At 38.5% G+C, this 25,763-nt stretch overlaps 1 protein-coding gene across 1 annotated transcript; it reads left to right on the top strand.

The window, feature by feature from the left end:
• Positions 1-5,348: 5,348 nt before the first annotated feature.
• slc1a4 (solute carrier family 1 member 4) lies at positions 5,349-24,083 on the top strand (the record flags this gene model as incomplete). The annotated part of the gene is made up of 8 exons (XM_079248404.1): positions 5,349-5,860; positions 12,396-12,438; positions 15,327-15,392; positions 20,531-20,697; positions 20,843-21,076; positions 21,166-21,360; positions 21,503-21,637; positions 23,852-24,083. 8 exons carry the CDS (start codon positions 5,349-5,351, stop codon positions 24,081-24,083), a joined length of 1,584 nt encoding a protein of 527 aa, XP_079104530.1.
• Between the last annotated feature and the right edge of the window lie 1,680 nt (positions 24,084-25,763).

The raw sequence follows: 25,763 nt of genomic DNA, 5'->3' as shown, positions 1-25,763 counted from the left end.
TCATGACACGGGCAACACAAAGTGCTTTACAAGATAAAATCAAGTCATCAGAATTAAAACAAGCTCTTTCCACCCACACACATACACACACAAGGACAGAGAGCAACCCCGCCCCCCAACACACACACGCACACACCCACACCCACATTCTCCGAAGTACATCATTCTCTGAATACTTATTTTAAACTTATAGATTCTGTAAACACATCTGTATCATTATATCGTTTTTACACAAAAGTTTTTACAATTATTTTGACTAAACTTGTTGTAATTTAATGAGGTGGGATTAGATAAGCAAAACTTCTGTATTTTTCTTTTGTATTTCCCTTTTATTTTCTTATTCTCTTATGTTTAAATAAAATATCTAAAAAAAAAATCTACTTAATCAGACTTTAGTCATCAGTGACAGGGTTAATATTTTTATGGGTTTGTACGTGGTTAGTCAGTGTTTCTGAGGGTTTTCCATCATGTTCCACCTCAGGAGACATCAGGCTCTCCATGCACCATCTTTATGACAGAAGTGAGAATGCAGAAGAAGAGATTTCACATAGAGGCAGGTCATGAATGGTGGCAGCTCGTGTTGTAAAAGGGGTTCTTCATCTTAACTCACGTTTAAACTTGGCCTCACAAGTCAAAGGTCTTAACAAGCCTGAGGGCTCTGACAAAATTTAGGTTGTTTGAATACTTTTTGTTTTTGTTTTCCTATGAAGTTAAGTGGCCATCTAATGTTTAGGAGAAGATCCATCTCAACTACACCTCTAATCACCTGCTTGCCCTTCTTATATTTGGTTTATTTTCTCAACTCTGTAAGCCAGGGTTGCAGGTAACTCACCCCCATCTGGAGTCTCCTCCACAGCATGATGGCAGATGTCCCACCTCACACCACATCCCAATGTAACTCTTCCTTAAAAACTCACAGTGATGTGATCCTTGCTCATGAAATACTACATAATAATCCATCTCATTATTACTTTTGCACTTTAACTTGATTTTGTTAAGATATAGGGCTCAAAAACTATCAATTAGCTAGTATTTCTTACAATAAAAACCCACAAAAAACATTTTTTCATTTAGTAAAGTGACAACTTCATCAAAAGAAACGCAACAGCTGTTCATCTCAGATTTATTCTCAGATAAATATTACTGTTTTTACCAAATTCAGATGATCATATCTCAGTTTTTCCTCGTCAAACAGCATTTTCAGACCTGATCTCAGTTTCAGGTGACCTACTTTGTTGTTTGCTTGTCTTGCTAAGGTGCTGTGAAAACATCATGTGATCAGATCATGTCAGGAAGACAACAGATCTGTGATGGATAACGTCTCTGACCTCTCACACAAGAACAGCAACAAAGAACATTAAGAACACAAACTCATTTATCTGAAAATGTCCGGTCATTAAAAAAAAAAACCCTGTTAATGTCGAGCTGCAAGGTAATGAATAGAAAAACTATTAAACATGCTCCTACAACACAATCCGCTGATGTCTAACAGACATTTGTGTCCGTCTCAGAGGCGACTCTCCATCCATACTTCTGTCTTCATCACAGTCTTGAACATTACAGAAGCAGAGTTAAGGGTGGAGATATTATCCAATGATCTGTTATCACACCAACAGGATGAGAAACAACATTTTACAATGTCTTTCCCAGCTCAGAGCTGGGAAACATGAACATGTCAGAGAACATGACAGCTGCATTTTGCTTTACTGCTCCGTGTCACATGTCAACAACTGGATGCCAACATATTGGCCATTTTTAACAAACATAATGTCTACAGCAAATATACGCAAGGGGACATGATAGGAGGAAGTAGTAAAAAGAAAGAGACAGCATAAGAGATAGGACGAGAGTCAACATCAGACTGACTTTTACTGGCTGGTGAGAGCTCAGAGAAGAGACGGGATGCAGAATTAACCGTTGTTATGGGGGCATCAAGGTGCGAAAATCTGCCAAGTTTCAGTTGTTCTGCTTTAATGGTTTGTAAATAATTTGTTTTAAATTGGTTCGTGTGCTTCTCTTTTAGCCGCCGTTGTGCTGTGGGAACATTAAAGCTCACAACAAACACTTTAGCTGCTTTCTTACTTTACTCTTTAGGATTTCAGTTGCTAAGAAAGAAGCAGACAACAATGCGAGTTGAGTTTATTTTCTCTTTATCTGATGTGTTCTTGTAGTCTTTAGTTCTTGTTTCCCGTTTTATTTTGTTGTTCTTCCTCCGTTGTGTTTTCTGTTTAGCTTCTTGTTTCCTGTTCATCACTTCACCTTGTTTCACTTAGCCCATTTATTCCCCCTGCATCATATTAGTGTTCTCCGTATATGTACCACTTGCCAGTTTTTTAGTTGTCCTCTTAGTTGTCTTCATAGTTGTTGGACCTGTTATTGGCATTCCTTGGATTAAAACCATCATTCCTGCTTCAAGTCCACCTCCTGTTTCATCTAACTCAGGGGTGTTCAAAGTTGGTCCTAGAGGGCGGCTGTCCTGTAGGTTTTCCATGTATCCCTGTTCCACACACTTGGCATCCATTAAATGCAATAAAGCAAGATGACTGAGTCATTTAAGTCAAGTGTGTTGGGGCATGGGCACATGGAAAACCTGCAGCCCTGTGGCCTTCGAGGACCGGAGCTGTACGCCCCTGATATAGCTGCATTTGGGTCCACATCTCCAACGTTATGTGACAAGACCTTTGCCATTATATAACTTAGCTTTTCTGTAGGTTTCTACTCCTGAACGCCTAAACCACTTCCTTCTTGCATGACATTGGCTGTTTTGGTTTTGTTGCACAGCTTTTTTCACTTAAGTTATGTGAGCCTGCAGATGTCATGTGACTGAAACCAGCAATTAACCGCAGTATAGGGTCTGATTCAACTTTGAGTTGGTTGAACTAATTTCTTGCTCTACATTGACCCCACAAGAGATGGTGGGTGTGTAGGGCTGTTTGTTTCATTTGTTTTTGTGATGGACTGGTGACTCGTCCAACTCTGGTTTAATAGCGTTGGATTAATGGAGAAATCAAAAAATGTCACATGGTACCAGTTACTCAGAGACAATACAGTGATCCAACCTTAATAATCTATGTGTCAATACTTCTGGCAAATTGTTGATTTTCAACAAGACAATGCAAATGTGAAAACTAAAACTCAGTTTTGTACATCTTAAGGTGTGTTTGCAAGAAGAACAGGACAAAAGAACCTCTCAACAATTTGTTGGTCTGAAAAGCAGAAATGTACACTCACCAGCAACTTTATCAGCTCCACCTTAGGAACAAATTGGGCCTCCTTTTTTTTGGCAAAATTGCTTTAGCTCTTGGTGTCATACAGTCAACAAGGTGTTGGAAACATTTCCCAGAGGTTTTGCTCCATGTTGACATGAAGCATCACACAGTTTCTGCACATCCATGATGAGAATCTCCCGTTCCACCACATCCCAAAGCTACTCTGTTGGACTGGGATTGGTTGGTGTTAAATGACGCCATGTTGATACCAAAGTGGGCCAAGAAAATATCCTTCACACCATTACACCACCAGCAGCCTGAAGCATTGATCCAAGCCAGGATGAATCCTTGCAGTCATGTTGTTTTGTTCCTACCATCTGAACGGGGAGCTGAAATTGAGACTCATCATACCAGGAAATGTTTTTCCATCTTCTATTGTCCAGATCTGGTGAGTCTGTGAGAATTATAGCCTCAGTTTCCTGTTCTTAGCTGACAGGAATGGTTCCCGGTGTGGTCTTCTGCTGCTGTAGACCATCTGCTTCAGGACATCTTGTGTGTTCAGATATTCTGCATATCTTGGCTGGAACCAGTGCTTATTGGACGTCTCTGAAATCAAAAAGACGTCCTGGTCCAGACGACTGCTGCTCACTGGTTCTCTTTTTCAGACCATTTTTGTAAACCTTAGAGATGGTTGTGTATGAAAATACCATTAGTAGTAGATAAAACACGAAATAATTTCTGCCTTTAATAAAATGAAAGTCAAGTTATCTATAATTTCTAACTTTTTTTTAACCAGTTCAGTTCTGTATTATTACCATGCCGCCATCTTGTGTTCAAACACCAGAGGTGCCATGAAGACTCCAGTTCAATGCTGGTGCACCTGAAGCTCGTTGGGCTTCACACTGATCACTACATCATCTGTTTAAACCAGTTTGCTTTCTAAAAGAACTCGCACGTCAATATTTGCAATTCCGGATATTTCTACTTTAATTCAACAAGCTTAATTTAAGATAAAAGTGTAAAAATGGCGCAAAGTCAGCGCCTCTAGGCGGCGCAAAGCGCTGACCATGGTGCTGACAGCTCCACACATTACTGTCTGTACAGTCTGTACTATCATAGAAATATAGGATGGAAAAGGTAGGCTTTGTCTTAAAAACAATATTTCTCGCCATATTTACTATTAAATATTTGTCAGAGTAAACAGAAATTACAAACAAATTATTTTAAGCAAATCCCCCATGGACAGCATGAAACCAGCACAGAAATAACAGCAGCTGTGCATTTATAATAAATATATCTGACAGAGGAAGACCCAAAACTCACTGGATTACTCAGATATTTAGAAATGAGAATAAGAAATTATGATATAATCAGACAATACAGACTGATGCAATCATGAAGTAGCTTTGAAAGAAGGTCTGGTGGGCGCTTTTCCTAATGTTTATGCAATATATATATATATATATATATATATATATATATATATATATATATATATATATATATATATAGCCCTGCGATGGACTGGCGAGCTGTCCAGGGTGTACCCTGCCTGTCGCCCAAAGCCAGCTGGGATAGGCTCCAGCTTCCCCGCGACCCTGAATTGGAATAAGCGGTTCGGAAAATGAATGAATGAATGAATGAATATATATATATATATATATATATATATATATATATATATATATATATATATATATATATATATATATATATATATATATATATATATATATATGTGTGTGTGTGTGTGTGTGTGTGTGTGTGCGTGTGTGTGTGTGTATAGATAAACACAGAATCTGGCTTTAATCTGAGGTAAAGCTGGACTACTTTGCCCTGAGTTGTTTGAGACCCTGGCAATCTCTTGTGCTCTTGCATCATATGCTCACGCTGTAAACTGCGGTCTTTGTGCGCATGTTCCCTGGCCTTTCCAGTGGTCTCTTGTTCTCCATTGGTTCCCCCTTGCAGTCCTGCGCTCCGTCTTTCCATCGGGCCAGCCCCCCATCACAGCTGAGTGTGCGCGAAGCGTGCGAGTGTGTGCATTCAGCCCACGCTGCCTGGAACCGGTCTTTGCTTCTTCCCACGTTGCTTTGAGGTTGGACAAGAAAAAAATATATATAAAAAAAAAATCCATAAAAGATGGAGAAAAAGAGTGAAATCAACGGACACGCCATGCCCAACTCGGAGTCCACCGACCGGATCATGGAGAAAAGCGCGTGGAGCTTCAGAGGAAGGCTGATGGAGTTCCTGAGAAGGAACCTCCTGGTGATCCTGACCGTGTCTGGTGTCCTGGTGGGCGTTGGGCTCGGGATGGTGGTCCGCAACATGAACCTAACCAAAGCGCAGATGACCTACTTCGCCTTCCCCGGAGAGATGCTCCTCCGGATGCTGAAGATGATCATCCTGCCCCTGGTCGTGTGCAGCCTCATTTCCGGCGCCGCCAGCCTGGACACCCGCTCCCTGGGGAAGCTGGGGGGCATCGCGGTCGCCTACTTTCTGGTGACTACGCTGATCGCCTCGGGGATCGGGGTGGCCCTTGCCTTCATCATCAAACCAGGAGTCGGCGCAGGAGCCCTGAACACCAACAGCCTGGGTCTGGAGAGCGTGAGCAGCAACAAAGAGACCACCGACTCTTTCCTGGATCTGGCCAGGTATACTCTTCAATCATTTTAACACCACACACTTTCCACATAACAGGCTGATGCGTTAACTACGCACGCGCACACACTGTCTTTACTGAAACATCCAAGTCCTCCAGCCACTTGTGAAAACATTAGCAGCGTTTTCAGCTCTAAATCAACACAATGATGGCACAGCTTCTGCAGAGGAATGAAGGAGGAGCTGATTTTAAAACCAAAGTTGGTCAGTGTCATTCCGAGCTGACCCCTCTGTGCAGGTCAGTTTACCCTGCAGCTTATCTGTTTGTCTAAGTGATGCTGCCCAGTCACAGAATATGATCTTCAGCTGCCAGAATTTGTGTGATTTTAACATTTCCATTTAATGAAAAGTACCCATTGGGGTTGTGTAACCCTTAAAAAGCATCTGATTTGCAATTCAGATCTACTGGCTCACTCTTGCTTCCAGCGCCACGCTTTACTAAATGATTTGTTTTGCATGGATAGTGAAGTTTTTGTTATCTCAGACTACTTTTTGTCCAGCAGTCACTTTCTGAAAAGATGCTTTATGTCTCCTCACTGAATGTAGAACTCATCAGGTGGAGCTGATGCAACTTTTTAAGATGTTGCTTGAGTTACAACTTTTTACACCACTTCACTCCTGCAAGATGTCAAATGAAACTGGTTGTACTTTTAACCCTGGTATACTTATTTAATTGAGCAATGTTATTTTAAAGATTTTAGTTTACAGTTTATGGAACTTTTACATCAATCAGAGTTTTTTTGCGCTTAACTTTTAGGAGCAGAGTTTGAAGTTTCATCCCTTTTACTTTGCAAACTGTGTCTAAATCATCCCAAGCTCCCTTTCCGACGGCTTTGTTTCTTTTAAGTCTGCAAGCAGAAGTGTGAAATGAATTGATGAAATCTGTTTCCAAACGGTGTCTCTGAGTTTGCAAACATTTGCAAGTGGGGCAAGTTTGCTCAACATTTTTGTAAAAATGTTTGACTTTGTTGCTCATACCAGTAGCTTCAGGATATAAATATCAGCATGCTCAGTAGCCTTCAGTGGTCCTAATAAAAAGTTCCCAAAGTGAGAGGAGAAGCTGACAGCTGTTAGGAAGAGTAGAGTGTATTTTGAGGAAGGGAAAGAGGTGGAGGGATGAGCACCAGCGCTGCGTAGTATAAATGGTATACTGCTAGTCTCAGCATTTCCTCCTTATCACAATAGCAGGTGCACAATCTGCTTCAGATTCACATTTTTTGTGTTTATGTTTGTTCTTTTTCTTAAATTAACTTTGTTTCCAGACAGCAGTTTGTTAAGTCAACTTTGGGGAAAAACATGGTATTAGATCTTACTGTACGTGTTTACTCACCAAAACACTCACATTACTGTTTTTATGTGTTCTGGCTGCAAATGACATGATGCATCACCAGGCACCTTAGCCTAAACCCAACCGTACAACTGAATAGCTGAACCCAAACTCTTAACCTTATCATTAACGTTAAACGTAAATTTAATCATAAAACCAAGTTTACCCAAACTTTTAAAATTTTAGTAACCATATTTTTGGACTTAATAAATAAAAACAAAATTAAAACAAACAGTATCTGTATCAAAAATAAAATCTTTATTTGAATCTATATATTTTTCACACCATCCAGCCTGACTTTCAGAGTATTTACTCTATTTTAAAAGGGTTATCTAGCTAGCTAGCAGGTTATCTAGCTAGTGTTTAAATAGCTAGCTAGCTAACTAGCCACCACGGCTATGTCCTGAAATGCCATAACACTGTTACTTTATGGAGTTATTTACATTACATACAAACAAACAACAACATCTTCAACAATAAAACCATTTAAAAATGTGTTTGCAAACACTTATTAGCAGATTAACCAATCTTTAACTAGACTTTGCACTGACTTCTACATGCAGCTTAGCTGAAATCCTAACCCTCTAGTTTAATCATTAACCTTCACTGGTTTAACACCTCATTCTCCTAACCTCATAACCCTCTGCCTTATGTCTGTCATGCTTTCCATTAACAATAAAGCCCCCAGCAAGAAAAGGGATTAAAAGGCAAACCATTTTAAATTCCACCGAATGTAAATACTCACTGGCCTGTTGTCAATCCCATCTTTCCCGTTGGCCTCGTATATTTATTTCCAGTTACATTTTATATTAATTTGTAATATTGTATACTATTGACAAGGATAATTGAGCCTCAAATAAAACATTTGTTATCATGAACAACTTAGTATAATTTGTATGAGAGTTACTAAATGGCCAGGCAACTTAATGTAAATTTGTTCAACTTTTAGTTATTTTTGATGTGTTTCCAGCTGTTTGAACAAAAACACACAACTATATAATATTTAATGATATAAAATCCTTAGACTGGTTTTTTTTTTTTTTTTTTTTTTGGAAATGTGACCATTTTCATAAACGTCTTTGTAAAAAGCATTCTGTCTTTATTATTGAATTGAATGACAGGTCTTTTCCTGAAGGTCTTCCTTACAAATTGTGTTACTTTAGTTTTCCAGTGCTGTTCAGGTCGTCTACCTGTGAAAATCTGGGAGTAACATTAACTTCTCTTTTCCTCAGACTTGCAAAGGTTTTCTCCATCTATTCGTTTTAGTTATTATCACGCAGAATCACATTCTGCGTGATAATAACTACAGTAGATTAGCATTGTTGGACATTTTGATGTAACAATCATGAAAGTGAAAGTATATAAATTCAGTAAAAGCAACTTTTCTTTAAAGAAATTTGAAAAAGTAAACAGATACTGAAATAGAAAAAGTTGCTGCTGCACCTCACATGAATTCTCTGTAGCCCTTGTTTCTTCAGGTTTTAATGGAAGCTGTCATTCATCATGTTTAACTTTGACTAATTAGGAACAGTTTTAATAAACAGGAGGCTCTAAAGGCCGTGTGGGAAAAGCATACCATTGCCCTGCTCTGGTTTCCCAGGGTAAATCGAGATCCTCACCTTGGTCATGTGATTGGAGAAAGCCTGAGTGACTCCACGGAGAGGAACTTAAGACTCCTTGTGTTTCTGCAGGAATCTTTAAAAATATTTTCATGTTGTAGCTTTAGAAAAGAAAATGTATAAAGGAAGATTTTGTGGCTCGCTTCCAGCTTCACCGAGAGAGATGACATACATTTTGGAATGGACTGGGGGCAGAGTTGATGGGGGTCATTAGGCTATGAGCTGAATTGTTTGGCTGTAGTCTGGCCATGGGAATAAATGAGAGCAAAGTCTGTGTGTCTTTGCACAATACAGGGCAACCCTGGAGGATAAAGTTACAACAAACACACTAATACATGGAAAAAGGCCTGTAGGCTTCCAGTAATCCCTGTATGATGATCCTACAGCACCAAAAACAAACTCAGCATGAGGCCAATATAATCAGTCTGTCATAAGAAAATGTTTTGATTAGAGATTTGTTCTGGTGGTAAAAAGAAAGATGAAGCCAACCACACTGTCCATGTAGAGAAACAATGATATCCCATCTAATCTGGATTTTATCCTCTACATTTCCTGAACTCTCATGGTTTGGTGTTGTGTACTCAATTAAAAAAAATATTGTATTTATCTGTCTTCATAAATTATAATAAATACAAATTACACAAATAATGGTCAATTTCAGGCACTGAATAAAAAGTGATATGCGATCACTTAACACAAAAAGAAGGAAAATCTGTGTTTGGTGGATTATTTCTTCCTTGTAACAATAGTGGTTACAAAGTCTTATACGTTTGGAAAATCTGTAATTTTTCTGTTAAATTGTGGTACGTTTTTACGGAAAATGCATTTGCGGGATGAGCTAAAGGCAAATTTCCTTACTTTTTATGCTAAAATTATATCAATATTGCTAAAAAAGATGAATAATGTAATGATTTTCTGTCATGCCGATGTCATCTTAAAAGAAAGTCCCGGGTACATTTATTGAAATATCTATAACTCTTTTGAACCCATATGTCTAAATACTCCTTTATATAAAAGTATCCTGATTAGATACAAACATGCTAACATATTGTTTCCAGCCGCTAATAAACTGCAACTTGTAGCTGCATGAATTGTAAAAACTGAGATAAAATTTTGATTAATTTAATTCAGATAATTTTATAGAAACTATAAACTGGTTGTGTTATTTTGTTGCAATGACCAGCAACAAATATCAAATACAACTAAAGTGGCTACTGGCTAGTTTTCTGATGCTAATAAGCGGCTAAGCTAACATTAAAGAAATACAAATCCTTTAAGACTCAGAAGGAATTCATGACTATCTGAGTCACAGCACAATTCACACAACCATAAAGTTGACATTTGAGAGTGTTTAAGGAAAACTGAAATGATAACTAGCAACCTAAATGTCTGCAAACAAACTGTAAAAAGGCTAAATTTGGTCCTTATATTGTCAAATTAAAGCCTTAAATCCACTTGCCATTCAACCCAGTTTGTCTAATTAATTTTTTAGTTTTATGAAAAGCTTTTTTGACATATCAAAGTGAAAAATTCATTTGAAATTTTTAAAGTATAGGCTATAACTTGACTATAACGATAAGCAAAACTGTTAAACAACAGACTTAAATTTCTGTTGAGAAAACTGAAAGTGAAATAAAACCCTGCTTTTCCACTTTGTACCTCCTGCACATCTGTGTGGACAGTTTGCTCATGACAGAGAAAACACAAATATTGCACATCCTACCCTGGAACGTGAGGGCTAGTTTATATCAGCACAAATCCATTCCTGCGTGATAAACCTTTTAAGTGGTTTTTCTGTAAACAAAGCCAGAAGTTAAACATTTTATTCCAGCTCTTGGATCAGATGTGTTGGGTGAATACGATCCAAGCATCCATAGGTGTTTAAAATGTGAACAAACATGCATGTTTTTACTTTACATGCATGATGCATGGTTTAAAAGAAGAGGTAATTGCTACTGAATAAGCATTGGCTCCTGTCTCTGCTGAGCGAATTTCCAACGACCACTGTAAAGAACTGGTGTGATTGTAAACATTAAGGCCATGTCCACACAGAGATTTGTTGAGTTGTGTCTGCTTAAAGTTCATATTTAACTTTTCCTTCACATAAATTGGTCTTTCAGCAGCTCAGAAACTTTTACTTTTTAAACCAGTTCTCAAAGTGGGAAAATGAGGGTCATAAAACTATGCTGTACAACAATATTTTAAAACAAATATTCAGAGTCAAAAATATAAATACTTAGTAGGCTACACCTTCTGCATTCAGTCAGTTTGTGAACCATGTGGGTTAGTGAGTTGGCAGGTGGTGTTATGGTAGTTCATGTCTGTCCTGGTAATGTGGATTTTTCCTAAATCATTTCATTAATGAAACATATCTGAATATTGTCACAGTGCTGATGATTTGTCCCTATGAAATAAAGAAAAAATTAAGGGTATATGTTGATCGTTATATTTAATTTAATTTAATTTAATTTAATTTAATTTTAAAAAAATTTTGAAAGTTCCTAGATCCAAATGGTGATTTGGATCACCACCAAACTAAATTAGTTCTTCCTTTTCACATTTGCAACAATTCCTGAAAATTTCGTGAAAATGTGTTCATAACTTCTTGAGTTATTTTGAACAGAAACAAACGCACAGATAGACAGACAAACAGATAAACACCAGTAAAAACATAACCTCTTTGGCCGTTTTCTTGCAGCTGCAGCTGTCTCTTTTTTCTTCTCAATCTGTTCACATTCCTCCCACAGATAGATTGTAACAACCAGGAAGGTCACACAAACTTATGTTGGATAAAATGAGCGTTCATGAAACTCCAGCGAGCAGAATTATCCCAACGGGAATGCATGCCCCCTCGTTACTTAGTTTAGCTAATTTTTTTGTATTTTGTGAACCCGAAACATCATGGTAAAACAAAGGAAAAAAAAAAAAATTAAAAGGCTTAGTGTCATCTCTCTACACCCTGTCAAGCCAGACATATTTAATAATATTGTAAAAGTTTTTTTTACTGTAGCAGATTTGACCATAAGATCTGTTTAGGTCCTGAGCTTTACCTGAAAGACTGCAACCAAGCTGCCACTTGCAGTTTTATAATGGTGAAGACAAGTTTAAGGCAACTATGGGTTAAAACGGATTATTTAGAGCTTGATGGTTGTAAATGTCTGGAAAATAGTTTTATATCCTTCACTGAAATGATCATTTTAGCTTCTCAAAGCTAAACGAGAAGGTTGCATTATTTAATATATCTTATGACGTGTAACCGGTTACCTTCAAGTTAAGTGAAATCCAGGATTTTAATCCTAATCCCATCAAAGAACGCCTCGACATGATAAGATAAAAGTTGAATGAAACAGTAGATTAGTGTCAGAACAGCTGCTCTGTTTGAGAATACTTGATTTCATGGAAGATATTGGAATAGCAGGGAAAGTTTTAAATGGGTAAACTGGGGACTAATCCAGAATGAGTGTCCAATTCTGATGCAAATGTTCTGCTTTTACACTTGTTTGGGACTGCTTCAAAGGTTCATGCAAGAGCAGGAACGGCGATAAAACATTGGATCTAATTATTTTTCCTCTTCTTTCTCAGGAACCTGTTTCCAGCGAACTTGGTGGCTGCTGCTTTCCGCTCTGTGAGTGCCATCTCCTCACTTACCCACACAATCAGCTCTTTTTTTTCCTCCCCTGCTTCCTGCTTGTTTCCCCTCATTGCTGGTGTCTTGTGCAGATTGTTCCTCAGAATTTATTTCACCAGCCATGCGGACACCGCTCCACGCTTAAATCCGGGCTGCTTCCCCGAGAGCCACATAATGCCTCCTCACACAGCACAGAGACCGCCGCTCTCCCTGCTTGCTCCAGTGCCCTTTTTCCTTGTTCCCTTAACAGCTGTTGCCATGGCGAAACTATTCCTTTCCAGCAAACCTAGCAACCCGTCTCGCTTTGCTAAACTTGGACACAACCTTCTTCATTTATAAGAATGATGATCTATTAAAGATAGAATAGGAAGAAGGAAACTTCAATATTTGGGAATACACAAACACACACACACGCTCTCACACACTCAAGTAATCAAACCTTCCACACAAAAACTCGCAGTGTGAATTACAAACTCACCAACTAGTGAGTTACTTGAGAGGAATGGAGTTTTAAAGTGTGGTCGGTTCACAGAGTTCAGTAAATCCAGCACACACTCACACAGTCGGCACTGTGGAAGCTGTGGAAGCGCCCCAGTGAAAAGAGTCCAGCAGCGGATTAAACCAAGAAAGCAGAGGAGAGGGGAGATTTATACAAAATGACAAGCAGCGTGATGTTTAAACAGAAAACAAATGAGGTGTGAGATTTATGTGTTGAGAATAGCTGACTTGTTATCTTTGAAACATACTCATCATCTGTATCCCTATCTACTGTCAAAGATTATTTATTGATCAACGTGGCATCTTTTGAAAGGTTATAGGTCTGTGTAGTCGTAGTGCTGACTCATAAACAGACTGAATTTCAACAGGCAGCAATGCACACACTGCTTCATTCACAAGGTACTTTTAGAGCCCAGGTGTCAAACTCCAGTCCTTGAGGGCCGGTATCCTGCAGGTTTTTGTTGTCTCCATGCTCCAACACACCTCACAAGTTCATAATTAGGTTGACAAGAAGCTGCTGGGTCCATTTGATTTGAATCAGCTGTGTTGAATCGAATTGAAAAATCGAAAATTGGGATTTTTTTGCTTCACAATTTTAAAATAGATTTAAAAAAAAAAAAAAAAAAAAATCAAATAAATAAAAATTATACATTTTCTGTCATTTTTATTGTTTTTATTGATCTTTTTACTTGTCTTCTTGGGCATTAGAGCAGCAGAATGATGGTCTGGCTGTTGTGTTGTTTTTTTTCTCATTGAAATCAAGAAAAATGACGAGTAAAAAAATATTATATTATACATGTTTTTTTTGTTTTTAATCTACAAAAATCAGTAATATTGCAGAATTGTGAGAATTGCAATTTAAATTGAATCAGCACCTAAAAAAATTGGAATCGAACTGAACTGGGACAAAAGCATATCGTCACAGCCCTACTATGCATATGTTTTATTTAGCTTTTATCTTAATAAGTTGCCAGTAAGAATTTTACAGGTATCACCATTTCAATCTTTCAGCTCCTGCTTGGGGTTTGAGGGTCATTTAATCAAAAAAGAACCAGAATGTGTAAAAAGACCTGAATACAATCTGTGATTCAACACCATATAGAGGCACTTTCAGCACAAGTTCTAAGAAGTTATAATTTTATGTATATTATCAGTCTCTCTCACGTTGTTGTGGAGGAATTTTTTTTCCATTCTTAACCCTATAAAACCTAAACTTGTCATAGAGGTGCAAGGAGATGTGGACCCAAAATGCAGAATTAATGGCAGGAAGGCAGAGGAAGGGTTGACACTTGAATTTTATCAAGTGAAGAAACAAACAGGGGAAAACTATAAACAAACAAACAAAGAATCAGCAAATGAAAACAGAAACCAGGTAGTAAATATACATGGAAACACAACAAGACGCAGGTAGATTGCTTTAACTAAGTGAAACCAGGTGAAATAAATAACAGGAAGAGGAAGCTAAACAAAATACACAATTACAAAAAGAGACAAGAAACCAGAACTAAAGACCACACAACACTACACCATGACAAAATTTTACTTACAGTAATATAAAATTGTAAAAACTGGAAAGAAATTACTGGAATTACAATGGAATATTAATGTCTTAATTGCATTAAATAAACAAAATAAAATACATAAATAAGTAAATCTAAACAAATGAATCAATAAAAGTAACTCACTTTATCAGATAAAAAGACACTAAATATACCAACATATATACCCTGGAGCAGTTAGTTGCTAATTTGCAACAGGAGTTGAGGGGTTAATTACAACTTTAAGTCTCTTGAGTTTTGAATGATTTGTTTTAAAGTGGCTCTGTTTAACTTTCAGACCGTAAAACGTTCCTGATTCCTTTAATGGGTCATTGATGTCTATTTTGTGCTTTTCTGGCCATGTCGCTGATCAAAAGCATGCTAAGGCTGAGAAGTCGCACTTCACAAGCACTGCTTCGGGAGCTTGCAGACGATTTTTGCTTCATGCACTGTGTTTTATGCTTGCTATATACACTCATGGGCCGTTCAGCAAAGAAATATAAGAGGATGGAGGAAGAAAGAAAAAAAAGAAAGGGACAGAGCAGGAAATGAGATAAGCGTCAACATCAGACTGACTTTTACCAGCTGGAGAGATCTCCGAGTACTGGTAGGACGTAAGATGGATGCTGAATTAGTTGTCATCAGGTGGGGCCTCATGGAGAAAATCTGTCAGACCCATTCTGTTAGTTAAATGTTTATTATTTCTTTAGGTACTTACTTGAAACATACCTGTTTCTCAGCTCTCAAGATGATAAATTTTCTGATTGTGTTTGTGTTCGGTTGGTCCTGCACAAGCGGACTTTTCTGGTTTCCTGTAACCATTAATATATTTATCTCCTTATGTTGCAGTATGCCACTGACTACAAGATGGTTGCAGTGGGAAACAGCACCAACGGGACAGCCCTCTTTCAAAAGGTAAGCGCAGGCACTGGAAATGCCTGATGTTGTCACTCTGAAATGAAAAATGCTCTCTCATCGATACCTGGAAGTCAGACAGTTACCTTTTGTCCAATTACACCAGGAGGTTAAACTGCTGTTTGCTGTGAGTGCTGTGTGTGTACGTGAGTCAGCCATGGGTGCAAACTCACTGAATAAGCAGTACGTGCGAAAGTGACGGGGGACTTGATTTGGGGAGAATGGGTTCAAGGTTGATGGTGAAATGTTGGTATTTCTGGATGGCTGAAAGTGCAGTAATCCTAAGTGAGACAGTGTGACTGAACTGAACTTCAAGTCAAAGAGTAATTCATTTCTATATTTGGTGTTTTATATGACATTTAAGCTCCTAAAAGTTTGGCTGTTGAAAAGTGGTGTCAAGAGCAAAAGTGCAAAGAGAAAGTGAAAATACAGTCATGTTTATGTTTAGCTAAATGCTGTCTTAAAACAACAGATTTTGTCCCATTCCCAGTCCTTTATCACTGGAAAACATGTATTATTAACAACTGTCCCCTATCGAAAGCAAAATACTGAAACTCAATCTATGATTGTGAATTGTGAGGTTATAATGTATCCCTAGGCTGTTGATTGATGTAGAGCAGTGGCATAATCTGAATTATAAACTAAAAACGCACTTCTAGCTTCTAAAGCTCCATTTATGCACCATTTATATCAGTACAATACATAATACATACACAATATGTGCGTACACAATAAATGCACTGGAGGGCAGTGGAGGATTCAGGGTTCACTTCTGAATTCTGACATCATTTTCGACAGCAACAGTGGAGGAGGTCATGATAATGTACTGTACATTCTTAGAAAAAGACATTAAAAAAACAGCATGGTAAATGTCAATGGTCTGTTTGACCATTTTAATACATCACATCACATCTTCTTCTTCTTCTCCTTTTTTGTTCCTTTCGCTGGACACACATAAAATATAGACCAGGGGTCTCCAACTCGGTCCGTGTGAGCTACCATTCTGCAGGTTTCTGTGTTTTATTGGTACTACACACTTGATTCAAATGAAAAGGCTCTCCAACAACTTTTTGTCATCTCTGCACCTGCCTGATAATGAGCCATTGATTTGGCCCAGGTGTGTCAAAGCGGGAAAATGCTAAAACCTGCAGGGTAGCTCACAAGGACTGGAGTTGGAGATCCCTGATATAGACAAATCTTGCTTTTCTGGGTGTTGCACCAACTTTTTCTCCCAAAATTTTCATTGAACAAATAAGACACGATCAATGAGACATTAAATAGGTGGCGTCGGCGTCCTGGGTCGGTGCATGGCTGGCTCCGGGGTGGGGCGGTTGGGGTCTGCGCCTGGGGATGGCTGCCGATGGCCCTGGTCTCGGGGGTACTCCTGGCGTGCCTCTTGCCTTTGTGTGGGAAGGGTCACACTGGCATGATCACCTTTTCCGGAACACGTTCCACTCTGCATGTTCTGCATGTGACACAGTCACCGAGTCGTCACGCAGTTTTATTCACTAACAGCAGCTAGTTTTCTCATTTCTGTTTGTTTCTCATTTATATTTAACTTTTTAGATTCATAGTTTAGTTACTATGATCTAAAGTTGGCTTGTATGTGTATGTATATGTGTTAATACTGGCAAGTGCGTATATGTTTGTACGTATGTATGTGTGTGTATGTGTGTGCATAGAGGTGTGTGTGTAAATGTATGTATGTGTATATGTATATGTGTACATATGTATATATTTGTGTATATATATATATTATGTGTGTATGTGTGTGTATATGTATGTGTATGTATGCGTGTGTATGTGTGTGTATATGTATGTGTGTGCCTGTATGTGTGTATGTATACATCTGTAGGTTGTTTTCTTTCTTTTTGTTTTTGGGTTATTTTTTAGTTGTTGTTTTTTTCTCTCCCTTTTCTCTCCCTTTATCTCTTTCCCTTTTCTTATGAGGTGTTTCTTCTCCTTTCTCTTTCTGTCTTTTGTCTGTCCTCTCTGGTCCAGCAGTACAAACTCTACAATTCAAACAACAATACAAAATAAACATAGAAATAAAATAAAAATTCAGAAAGTCAAGGGGATCATTATATCTATAAAGCTTCCCTTGGCAGAGAAAATTTGCTCAGCAGAACACAGCATCCAGACCATCATTCTGCTTGCCTAAATGCTGGACAAGACAAAAAAAAAAAAAAAAAAAAAAAAAAAATGTGGCGTGACAAGACACTCAGACAGTTGACCATTAGATAGGCCATAATGACCCTTATCCACTGAGCTAGTTAACAGAGAGGATGAAGTCTGGCAGAAGGATGACTGCAGACTTCCAGATTGCCACTGGGCTGGTTACATGATGTGGATGTTGCATCATTGGCAAGAGTCTGGTGAATTTGTTATTTTGTCAGATGGAGATACAGATGATCGGAAGCAGGGAAACAGATGGATGGTAGCTGTACAAAGGGGTTTATAGACTTGCACCAAAGCAGCATACTGTTAGTTACCATTGTAAAGGTTCACTGCACCACAAGTGTCTAAGAACTTTCCAGGAATTCAGAAAATTCTCCATGTGTGCTGACTCAAAAATCAGTGTTTTTTGTTTTTTTTTTTAATGTAAGAGGTTTCCATATGATCGTCTAATTTGCTAAATTTTGAACATGTAGTCATAATTTTTAAATCCTACTACTTCTCTCCAGCAGCCATTGCTTGCCTCCACTGATCTAGCAACAGGGAACAGTTGGGGGATTCAGTTTTGGCATTGGCCCATGGTATTTGTCTGCTGTGGGTCATGGTGGATAGTCCCCTCAGAGCCAAGGGATGAAGCTGGTCGAGCTGTGGGAGAGCTCAATACAATAGGAAGGGATTGGGCTCAGGATTTGCCCTTGTCCTTATTCGTTATCCAGCATCCAGTTCAGTGAATCCTTCAACTAGCCCAGTCCTTTCCACTCACATACACACTCTATAGTAAGAGGCATTGTATAAACTGTTTTGGATGCTTTAAGCTCTCTTATTTGACAAGCTTACTTTACCATAATGAAGGTGTGCACACAAGGCTAGTCCAGGCTTAGAGCCATAACTGACCAAGTGCTGTAATGTGAATGTGATCAATGACCTGAGAAACCAGTTCAGAGTTGAGTGTCAGACATTTTTCATGCTTTCTAAAACAATGTTAATGTGCGAAATAAAATCAATCCAAAACCCGTTAAAGAGAAAGCAAAGCAGGTGTAGGGGAAGAGCAATGCAGAGGGAGAAGTGAAGGAGCTTCGAACTGTTTCTGTCAACTGTTCTAATTGGTAACATAAGATCGCTAGCTAACAATATGGACAAGCTCGAGCTGTTAACATCTTTGTGCCTTATGTATTCTTTTTCTCTAACGTAAGTCCTGCGTTCTGGGTTCATGTGAGCTTAGTTTTCTACTTGCAAAGCTCCGCAATTATGTTTAATAGTAATCTAATCATGGACACGTTTCTCCAGATTCACAGGTCCACATTAGCAAGTGTGCAAAGGCTCATGGGAAATCAATATTCAGCAGAAATTTCACCTTTTCATGCTCTAAATTTGAGTTATGTTCTTTTCTTTCTGTGTTATATTTACATTTTGTCAATGGGTGTTCAGTTCTGTTGGCACCACGAGTGTGGTGGGTTGTACAAGAAGAATTTGATGCTGCATAAGAAATTAATTCATTATCCTAACCGCTTAGTCCGATTAAGGGTCGTGGGGAAGCTGGAGCCTATCCCAGCAGTCTTTGAGTAAAAGGCAGGGTACACCTTGGACAGCTCGCCAGTCCATTGCAGGTCCACACAGAGACAAACAACCACTCATACTCACACTCCTATGGGCAATTTGAATCCATGTCTTTGGACAGTGGGAGGAAGCCAGAGTACCCGGAGAAAACCCACATATACATGGGGAGAACATGCAAACTCCACACAGAAAGGCCACTGTTCAAACCCCACCCTATGCAAGGATTGAACCAGCAACCTTCTTGCTGTGAGGCCACAGTGCCAACCACGATGCCACCGTGCAGCCCTGCAAATTGATACTTGAAATTGATACTTGACATTGGATAAACTTTATTCACTCACTTATCATCAATCCAAGTGAATATTTTAGTTTGGTACAACGATTATCTCTTTTGTTCAGTGTGGTATCATCCCATGAATAAAACAGGCTGTGAAAGTAATGAATTTTCTGTTTTTGGATCATCAGAAGAGTCTGTACAGTTCACCGTAAAATGTCCTCTTCACATGGAGGACATCAATGCCACAACTAAGTCTGTGACAGATTATATCTACGTCTGTGTGAGCAGCATAGTTCCAACAAGAAAAGTGAGATGCTTCTTTTGCAATAAACTTTTGATTACCAGTGACCTGAAAAAACTACTAAACATAAGAAGAAAACCTTCAGGGATGATGGCAGGGAGTGATGAAAAACGCCACAAAAAGAACTTAAAATTGAACAAAGATAAAGAAGTGCAAAGAGGACTAAGGAAAAAAATTCAGAAAGCAGCTGTAGCAGAACATGTGTGGTCAGGAATGAAAAAGACCACCCGCGAGATCCGACTGATGGAGGTCTGGACCGAGCTAATGAACTGAACATGTGTTCAGGATAAAGTTCAGCACCATTATGATGAAACTTTGCGCAGCAAAATTGCTAAACATTTTATTTTTATACTTCTTACATTATTATATTTATAACTCACTTAACTAAAACACATATGCTGTTAGTGAGCTGTTAGCATGAATATTTTCTTTCTCACTGACAGAGTGCTGACATGCTATTAGCTGTTAGCAAAACATACTTGCTTAAGCGTTGCATGGCAAAATGACTACACACTTCAATTGTTTTTATACTCCTAAAACTTTTTCTGAAGGCTTACTTTTCTTAATAAATAACTGCATGTTTTAATTAATTCATCATGCGATCCAAACCGATGTTCAGTTGAGTCTACTTAGCGGCTAAGACGATTGTTTTAAAATGTTTCACTTCAGTTGCTTTACTGCATCTTTAGTATCACCCTGTGCTTGACTGGAGGGCACTTTTTGTTCATTGTTAAATGAACCAGCAAGCAGATTCTTGCTGGTTTTGTAGTCGCCACATCCCCTCAGTGTGTTGAGTCTCATGCTGTGTAACGCTGCTTGGTGTTTAAGGTCCCTGTTGGCACGGAAACAGATGGTATGAACATTCTTGGTCTGGTGCTGTTTGCCATGGTGTTTGGAGTGGCGCTGCGGAAACTGGGAGAAGAGGGAGAAGAGCTTATTCGTTTCTTCAATGCCTTCAACGAGGCCACCATGGTGCTGGTGTCCTGGATCATGTGGTGAGTGTGTGCTGTAACCTCTTAAAGCTCATACTGTAGGAATATGTTGTGGTAAAATGAAACCAGTTTGTGTGGATCAGGTGTAGAATGTCTTCTCCGTCAGTATTTTCTTCCCTGGTAATTCTTTTCCTTTTGTGTTTCTAAGGTACATCCCTTTCGGTATCATGTTTCTTGTGGGCAGTAAGATTGTGGAGATGGAAGATGTGGTTCTTCTGGTCACCAGTTTGGGAAAATACATCTTTGCTTCGATCCTGGGCCACATCATTCATGGAGGCATTGTCCTTCCCCTCATTTACTTTGGTTTTACACGCAAGAACCCCTTCAGTTTCCTTTCGGGCCTCATCACACCCTTCACCACTGCCTTCGCCACCTGCTCCAGGTACGCACTGGCATCGCCGGGTTACTAATGGAGTGGTGAGTGAGGCAGAAGTTACTTCACTCTGCATATTTCTGTTTGTGTCTCACCAGTTCAGCAACTCTTCCCTCCATGATTAAATGTGTAGAGGAAAATAACGGTGTGGACAAACGTATCAGCCGCTTCATCCTGCCCATTGGGGCAACTGTTAACATGGATGGAGCGGCCATTTTCCAGTGCATCGCTGCTGTCTTCATTGCTCAGCTCAACAATGCTGAGCTGAACGCCGGACAGATCTTCACCATCCTGTGAGTCTAAGCTGATAAAAAGTTTTATTTAGTGACGATCATACACACCAATGATTTTCATGTCTTACTTTGTACTTGTAACATCTGTCTGAATTATTCCGTTACCCGCAATTTATTAGATATTTTCTTGTTATTCTTCCAGGGTGACAGCTACAGCCTCTAGTGTGGGTGCAGCAGGTATCCCAGCTGGCGGTATAATCACCATCGCCATCATCCTGGAGGCCATTGGCCTGCCAACCAACGACCTGTCCCTCATGCTGGCTGTCGACTGGATTGTGTGAGTTAAACTTATAAACCTATACAGAAAAAAAAACTAACAGCAAGATCTTGTCTGCTATGCTCATGCATCACCAGCCGCACAGGGTACATTTTTCCAGAAGAACATTATTCTGACATCTCAGAAGAAACCATAGACTGTATATAAAAAGATGGATGGAGCCTTCGTGACGTCACGTGTAGGTTTCTGAAGAGCTGAATTGAAGCCCAGTGGACAGAATTCCTACCATCACCAACTTGGCAGGGGCATGCCCGGAAAATGCATATATGGGCAAAGAGGTAGAGCTGAGAGGGGGGCTGTGAGCATCATGGTGAATAATTGACAACTAACAAACTCCGAGCTGCCTGTAGCTAAGAACTAACCGAGCTAACCCGGAGCTAACAGGAGGTAACCAGCTAATGGAAGTAAGCGGGCTAAAGCTAAGTCATGTTGGTAACCGGCTAAAAACCGCGGCTTTTCTACGTTCTTCTTACTTGAAGCGGGAGATCAGGTACCTGTCAATCAAAAGTACACGCCCCTAAATATGCCGAATTTCGAGACAAAATTACATTTAAACGGGCGAGTTAGAAACAAATTCACTCCCCCCATAGTTGTCATGAAGGTAAACCTGACCTATTGAACCGAAAATGGTTTTTTGTACCAGACTGTAAACATGTTTGTTTCTGCTGTGAAGTTGTTTTTTTTTTTAAACATGGGAGTCAATGGGGATTTGCTCTGTTTTGCAGCCAACCCCTAGTGGAGGAAGGGGGAACTGCAGTTTTATGCACTTCCGCATAGGCTTCGCTTTTAACCGCTGGAGGCTCTGTCCATCTTTCACTATGGTGGAAACACACAAACACAGGAGCAAGTTAAACATGAGGTCACATCTAAATGAGCAGTGTCTATGTCCATGTTAGGACCGTAAACTAAAATATAAGCATGTGTCCAGATTCACATAAATAACTGGGACACTTTATTTTCTGTTTTTTGTTTTATATGTAGGATTGTTTGAACTTCTTAGGGCTGAGAGATACCACACATTCCTCATGTTCATATGGCACATAGAGTAGATCGCTTCCGTTAACAATAGTTGCAATTTTCACTTGAAAACTAGAAGTGCTCACATGAACAACAGCATGAACACGAGGTCAGAGGTAAACACAGTGGCAGACGCTTTTGATGAACATGTCTTGGACCTAATCTGCAACTTCAAGTCTCTTCATAATTTTTCCTCCCAGCTGCACAGTGGCAAACGCTCATGCTTTAACAGCATGCAACAACAGATTTGTAAACTGTTGTTTACAGAAGTGCCTTGAAAGTCGGCCTTTTCATTATTTCAGAGTCCAAGTGCTGTGTGCTATGCCTAGTGGTGATGTCCAGTATTGGCTTTTTGACTATGTTGGGCTGCCATTGTGCTGCAGCAAGTATATATACAGAGGGTCCACAACCCTGAAGAGCACGTGTGCATACACAGCAAGTTTATTCCAGCCCTTATGGGAAGTCAGTGCAGTAGAAAAAGTTTGTAAAATCCAAAGTTTTTCAGATGGTGGTGCTAAAGCTAAGAGCAAACCAGAACATGTCAAACAGACAAACTAACATTTCATCATCACCACTTCTCACACTCATTTTAATTCAGAAGCATCTTGCGGTGCAACTTGATCTCAAGCTGGGCAGACCAGTGGAAAAACCATATATATATATATATATATATATATATATATATATATATATATATATATATATATATATATATATATATATATATATATATATATATATATATATGTATATGAAAAATATACAAAATGTTTAATGTATTAATGTAAACAAAATATGTACAGCCTATATGTTAGTAAGATTTATTTGGCAATATGTATCCATTTAAAAAGGGAAACATTTAAAACATTTAAATGATAAATATGATTTTTATTTATGTTTTTATATTTAATCAAATTTATTTACATATTTCTAATCAATGATATTAACTTTACATATTATATTTTTAATTGTATAAATTATTTTTGCATTTTTTTTATTTCTGTTATTATATTTTATTTATTCATTTTCTTTAATGTACATATTTACTAATTTAAGTGTGCATTATAACTTACAAATCACAATTATAAGCATTTGCGCCAAAAGACCACAACACTTAAAATGATGCAAAGTTAAGTTAGTGATAATTTTGTACATGAAACCTTATTTTGTTGCCTTTTACCTTCACTCTCTGCTCAGGGATCGCACCACCACTGTAGTAAACGTGGAGGGTGATGCTTTAGGTGCGGGAATTCTTCACCACATCAATCAGCAGGAGATGAGGAAGCATCAGCTGGAGGAGGAAGAGCTGGCTGAGGTTCGGGTGGAGGCAGTGGCCAACATTGAAGCAGAGGAAGAGACATCACCACTTGTTACACGTCAAACCAAAGTCTTGGAGGCCATGCCAGAAGCCATTGAGTCTGTTCTGTGAACCCTTAACATTTTGAGTTTGGCTTCTTATGTTGCTGCTAATGGGGCATCAGTCTGTGTGTCCAAGACATCACTAAACAGAACAATAAGCAAAAACAAAACAACAAAACGAAACAAAGAAAAAGAAAAAAAACCCCACAGGATTTCACTTGTTAGGGATAAAGTGTTATACAGAGACTCCAGTACGCCAAGTGCTGATGTTCCTAGTATTACTATTAGGATTAAAAAAAATTGTTCCTTTTATAAACTTTCTATTAGTTTGTAAATTGATTTAAATTTTTTAAAATACTTTGGAATTTTAAACCTTTTGCTGGGGAAAAAAAAATTATCATCATGTGTTAACTGTAAAACAAGCCAAAATCATTCCCTTAAATGCTGGAGTTTTGTTTATCTCATGTACTGTATGAGACACACACTGCCCTCACTTTTCTGTAATCGGAGCATTTCTTTATTTTTAATTCCAGATTGTTAAAACCATGACCATTCGAGAAAAAAACATTACAACCAATGCTGAGTCAACAGAGTCTAATGAAAGCTTAGCAGCATTGCAAACTGTTACATTTAATCACTTTATCTAAACTGGAAAGTGTGTATTATATTTACTATCGCACATCATTATGCATTGAATAACTGAATGGAAACAAACAAACAAACAAAAAAATCTGCATTTCATGGTGAAAGTAGGGTGAAGTGTGAACTGTTTGGTATTTTTCCATGATTTACAGTCATGTTAGTTAGAAGATGTGTTGGCTTGTGTTTGCTGACCCTTAGCAGACAATGTCAAACATTAACTCTTCAAACAATGGGTCGAGGCATTTGGCCTATTTTCTGTGCAAGCCTCTTATTAGTGACACAGTGGCCCAGTGTGGTAAACATTTTGAACAGTGGAGCATTTTAAATGAATTCATTGCCATTATGTTCTCATGTGGGAAAGCCCATTGGAATATCTTTGTTCATACTAGAGTAAACAGAATGCTGGGTCATTTACATAAGAATGGTTTTCCAAATATCTGAAACCACTGAAAAAATCAACAACAGCAACAGCAAAAAGAGAGCTAACTATGGTTTTTTTGCTTCTCCAAATTAAATATATATTTAATTTTAAAAGGATTAATGACATACTTTTACCTTTAAAACATCTTGTTATGATAAATATATTGCAGTGGTCCCAAACTAAACATATATGATAAGTTTGTTTGCTATGGATAACTTATGATGGCTAAGTAGCTAGCTAAGAGTTCACACACTGCTAACATTTAGCTGTCAACTGTTTAGATGGTCCTGTTAACTAATAAATACATTGCAGTGGAAACAAACTAAGCATATATGGCAAGTTTGTTTGCAAGTTAATTAGCTGTGTTAAAAACACACTGCTAGAAGCTAGCAGTCAAGTGTTTAGTTTGTCATGGTTAGCTGACTTGTTATGAAAAATACAGTGTATGAAACTAAACATATAGTGTGTGATACATTTATATGAACGCTAACTGTTAGCAGTGTTTTGTTAGCTAAATTAACCAGCCTGCATGGCTAATCTCTAAAATGTACAGTTCTTTTCAAGTTTTTCTTCCTCCTAATCCAGAACTTGGAAAAAAATAGAAATGGAACTATCAAGAAACTGCATTTTAAGTGTTGTTTAAATATAACCCTTATATTGTCGGAAAGACCTCCAACATGGCTGCCA

This window comes from Telmatherina bonti, assembly GCF_933228915.1.
Source record: "Telmatherina bonti genome assembly, chromosome: 11".
Classification (NCBI taxonomy): domain Eukaryota; kingdom Metazoa; phylum Chordata; class Actinopteri; order Atheriniformes; family Telmatherinidae; genus Telmatherina; species Telmatherina bonti.
The sequence above is the reverse complement of the archived record's forward strand: the minus strand, read 5'-3'. Positions and strand labels throughout refer to the sequence as shown.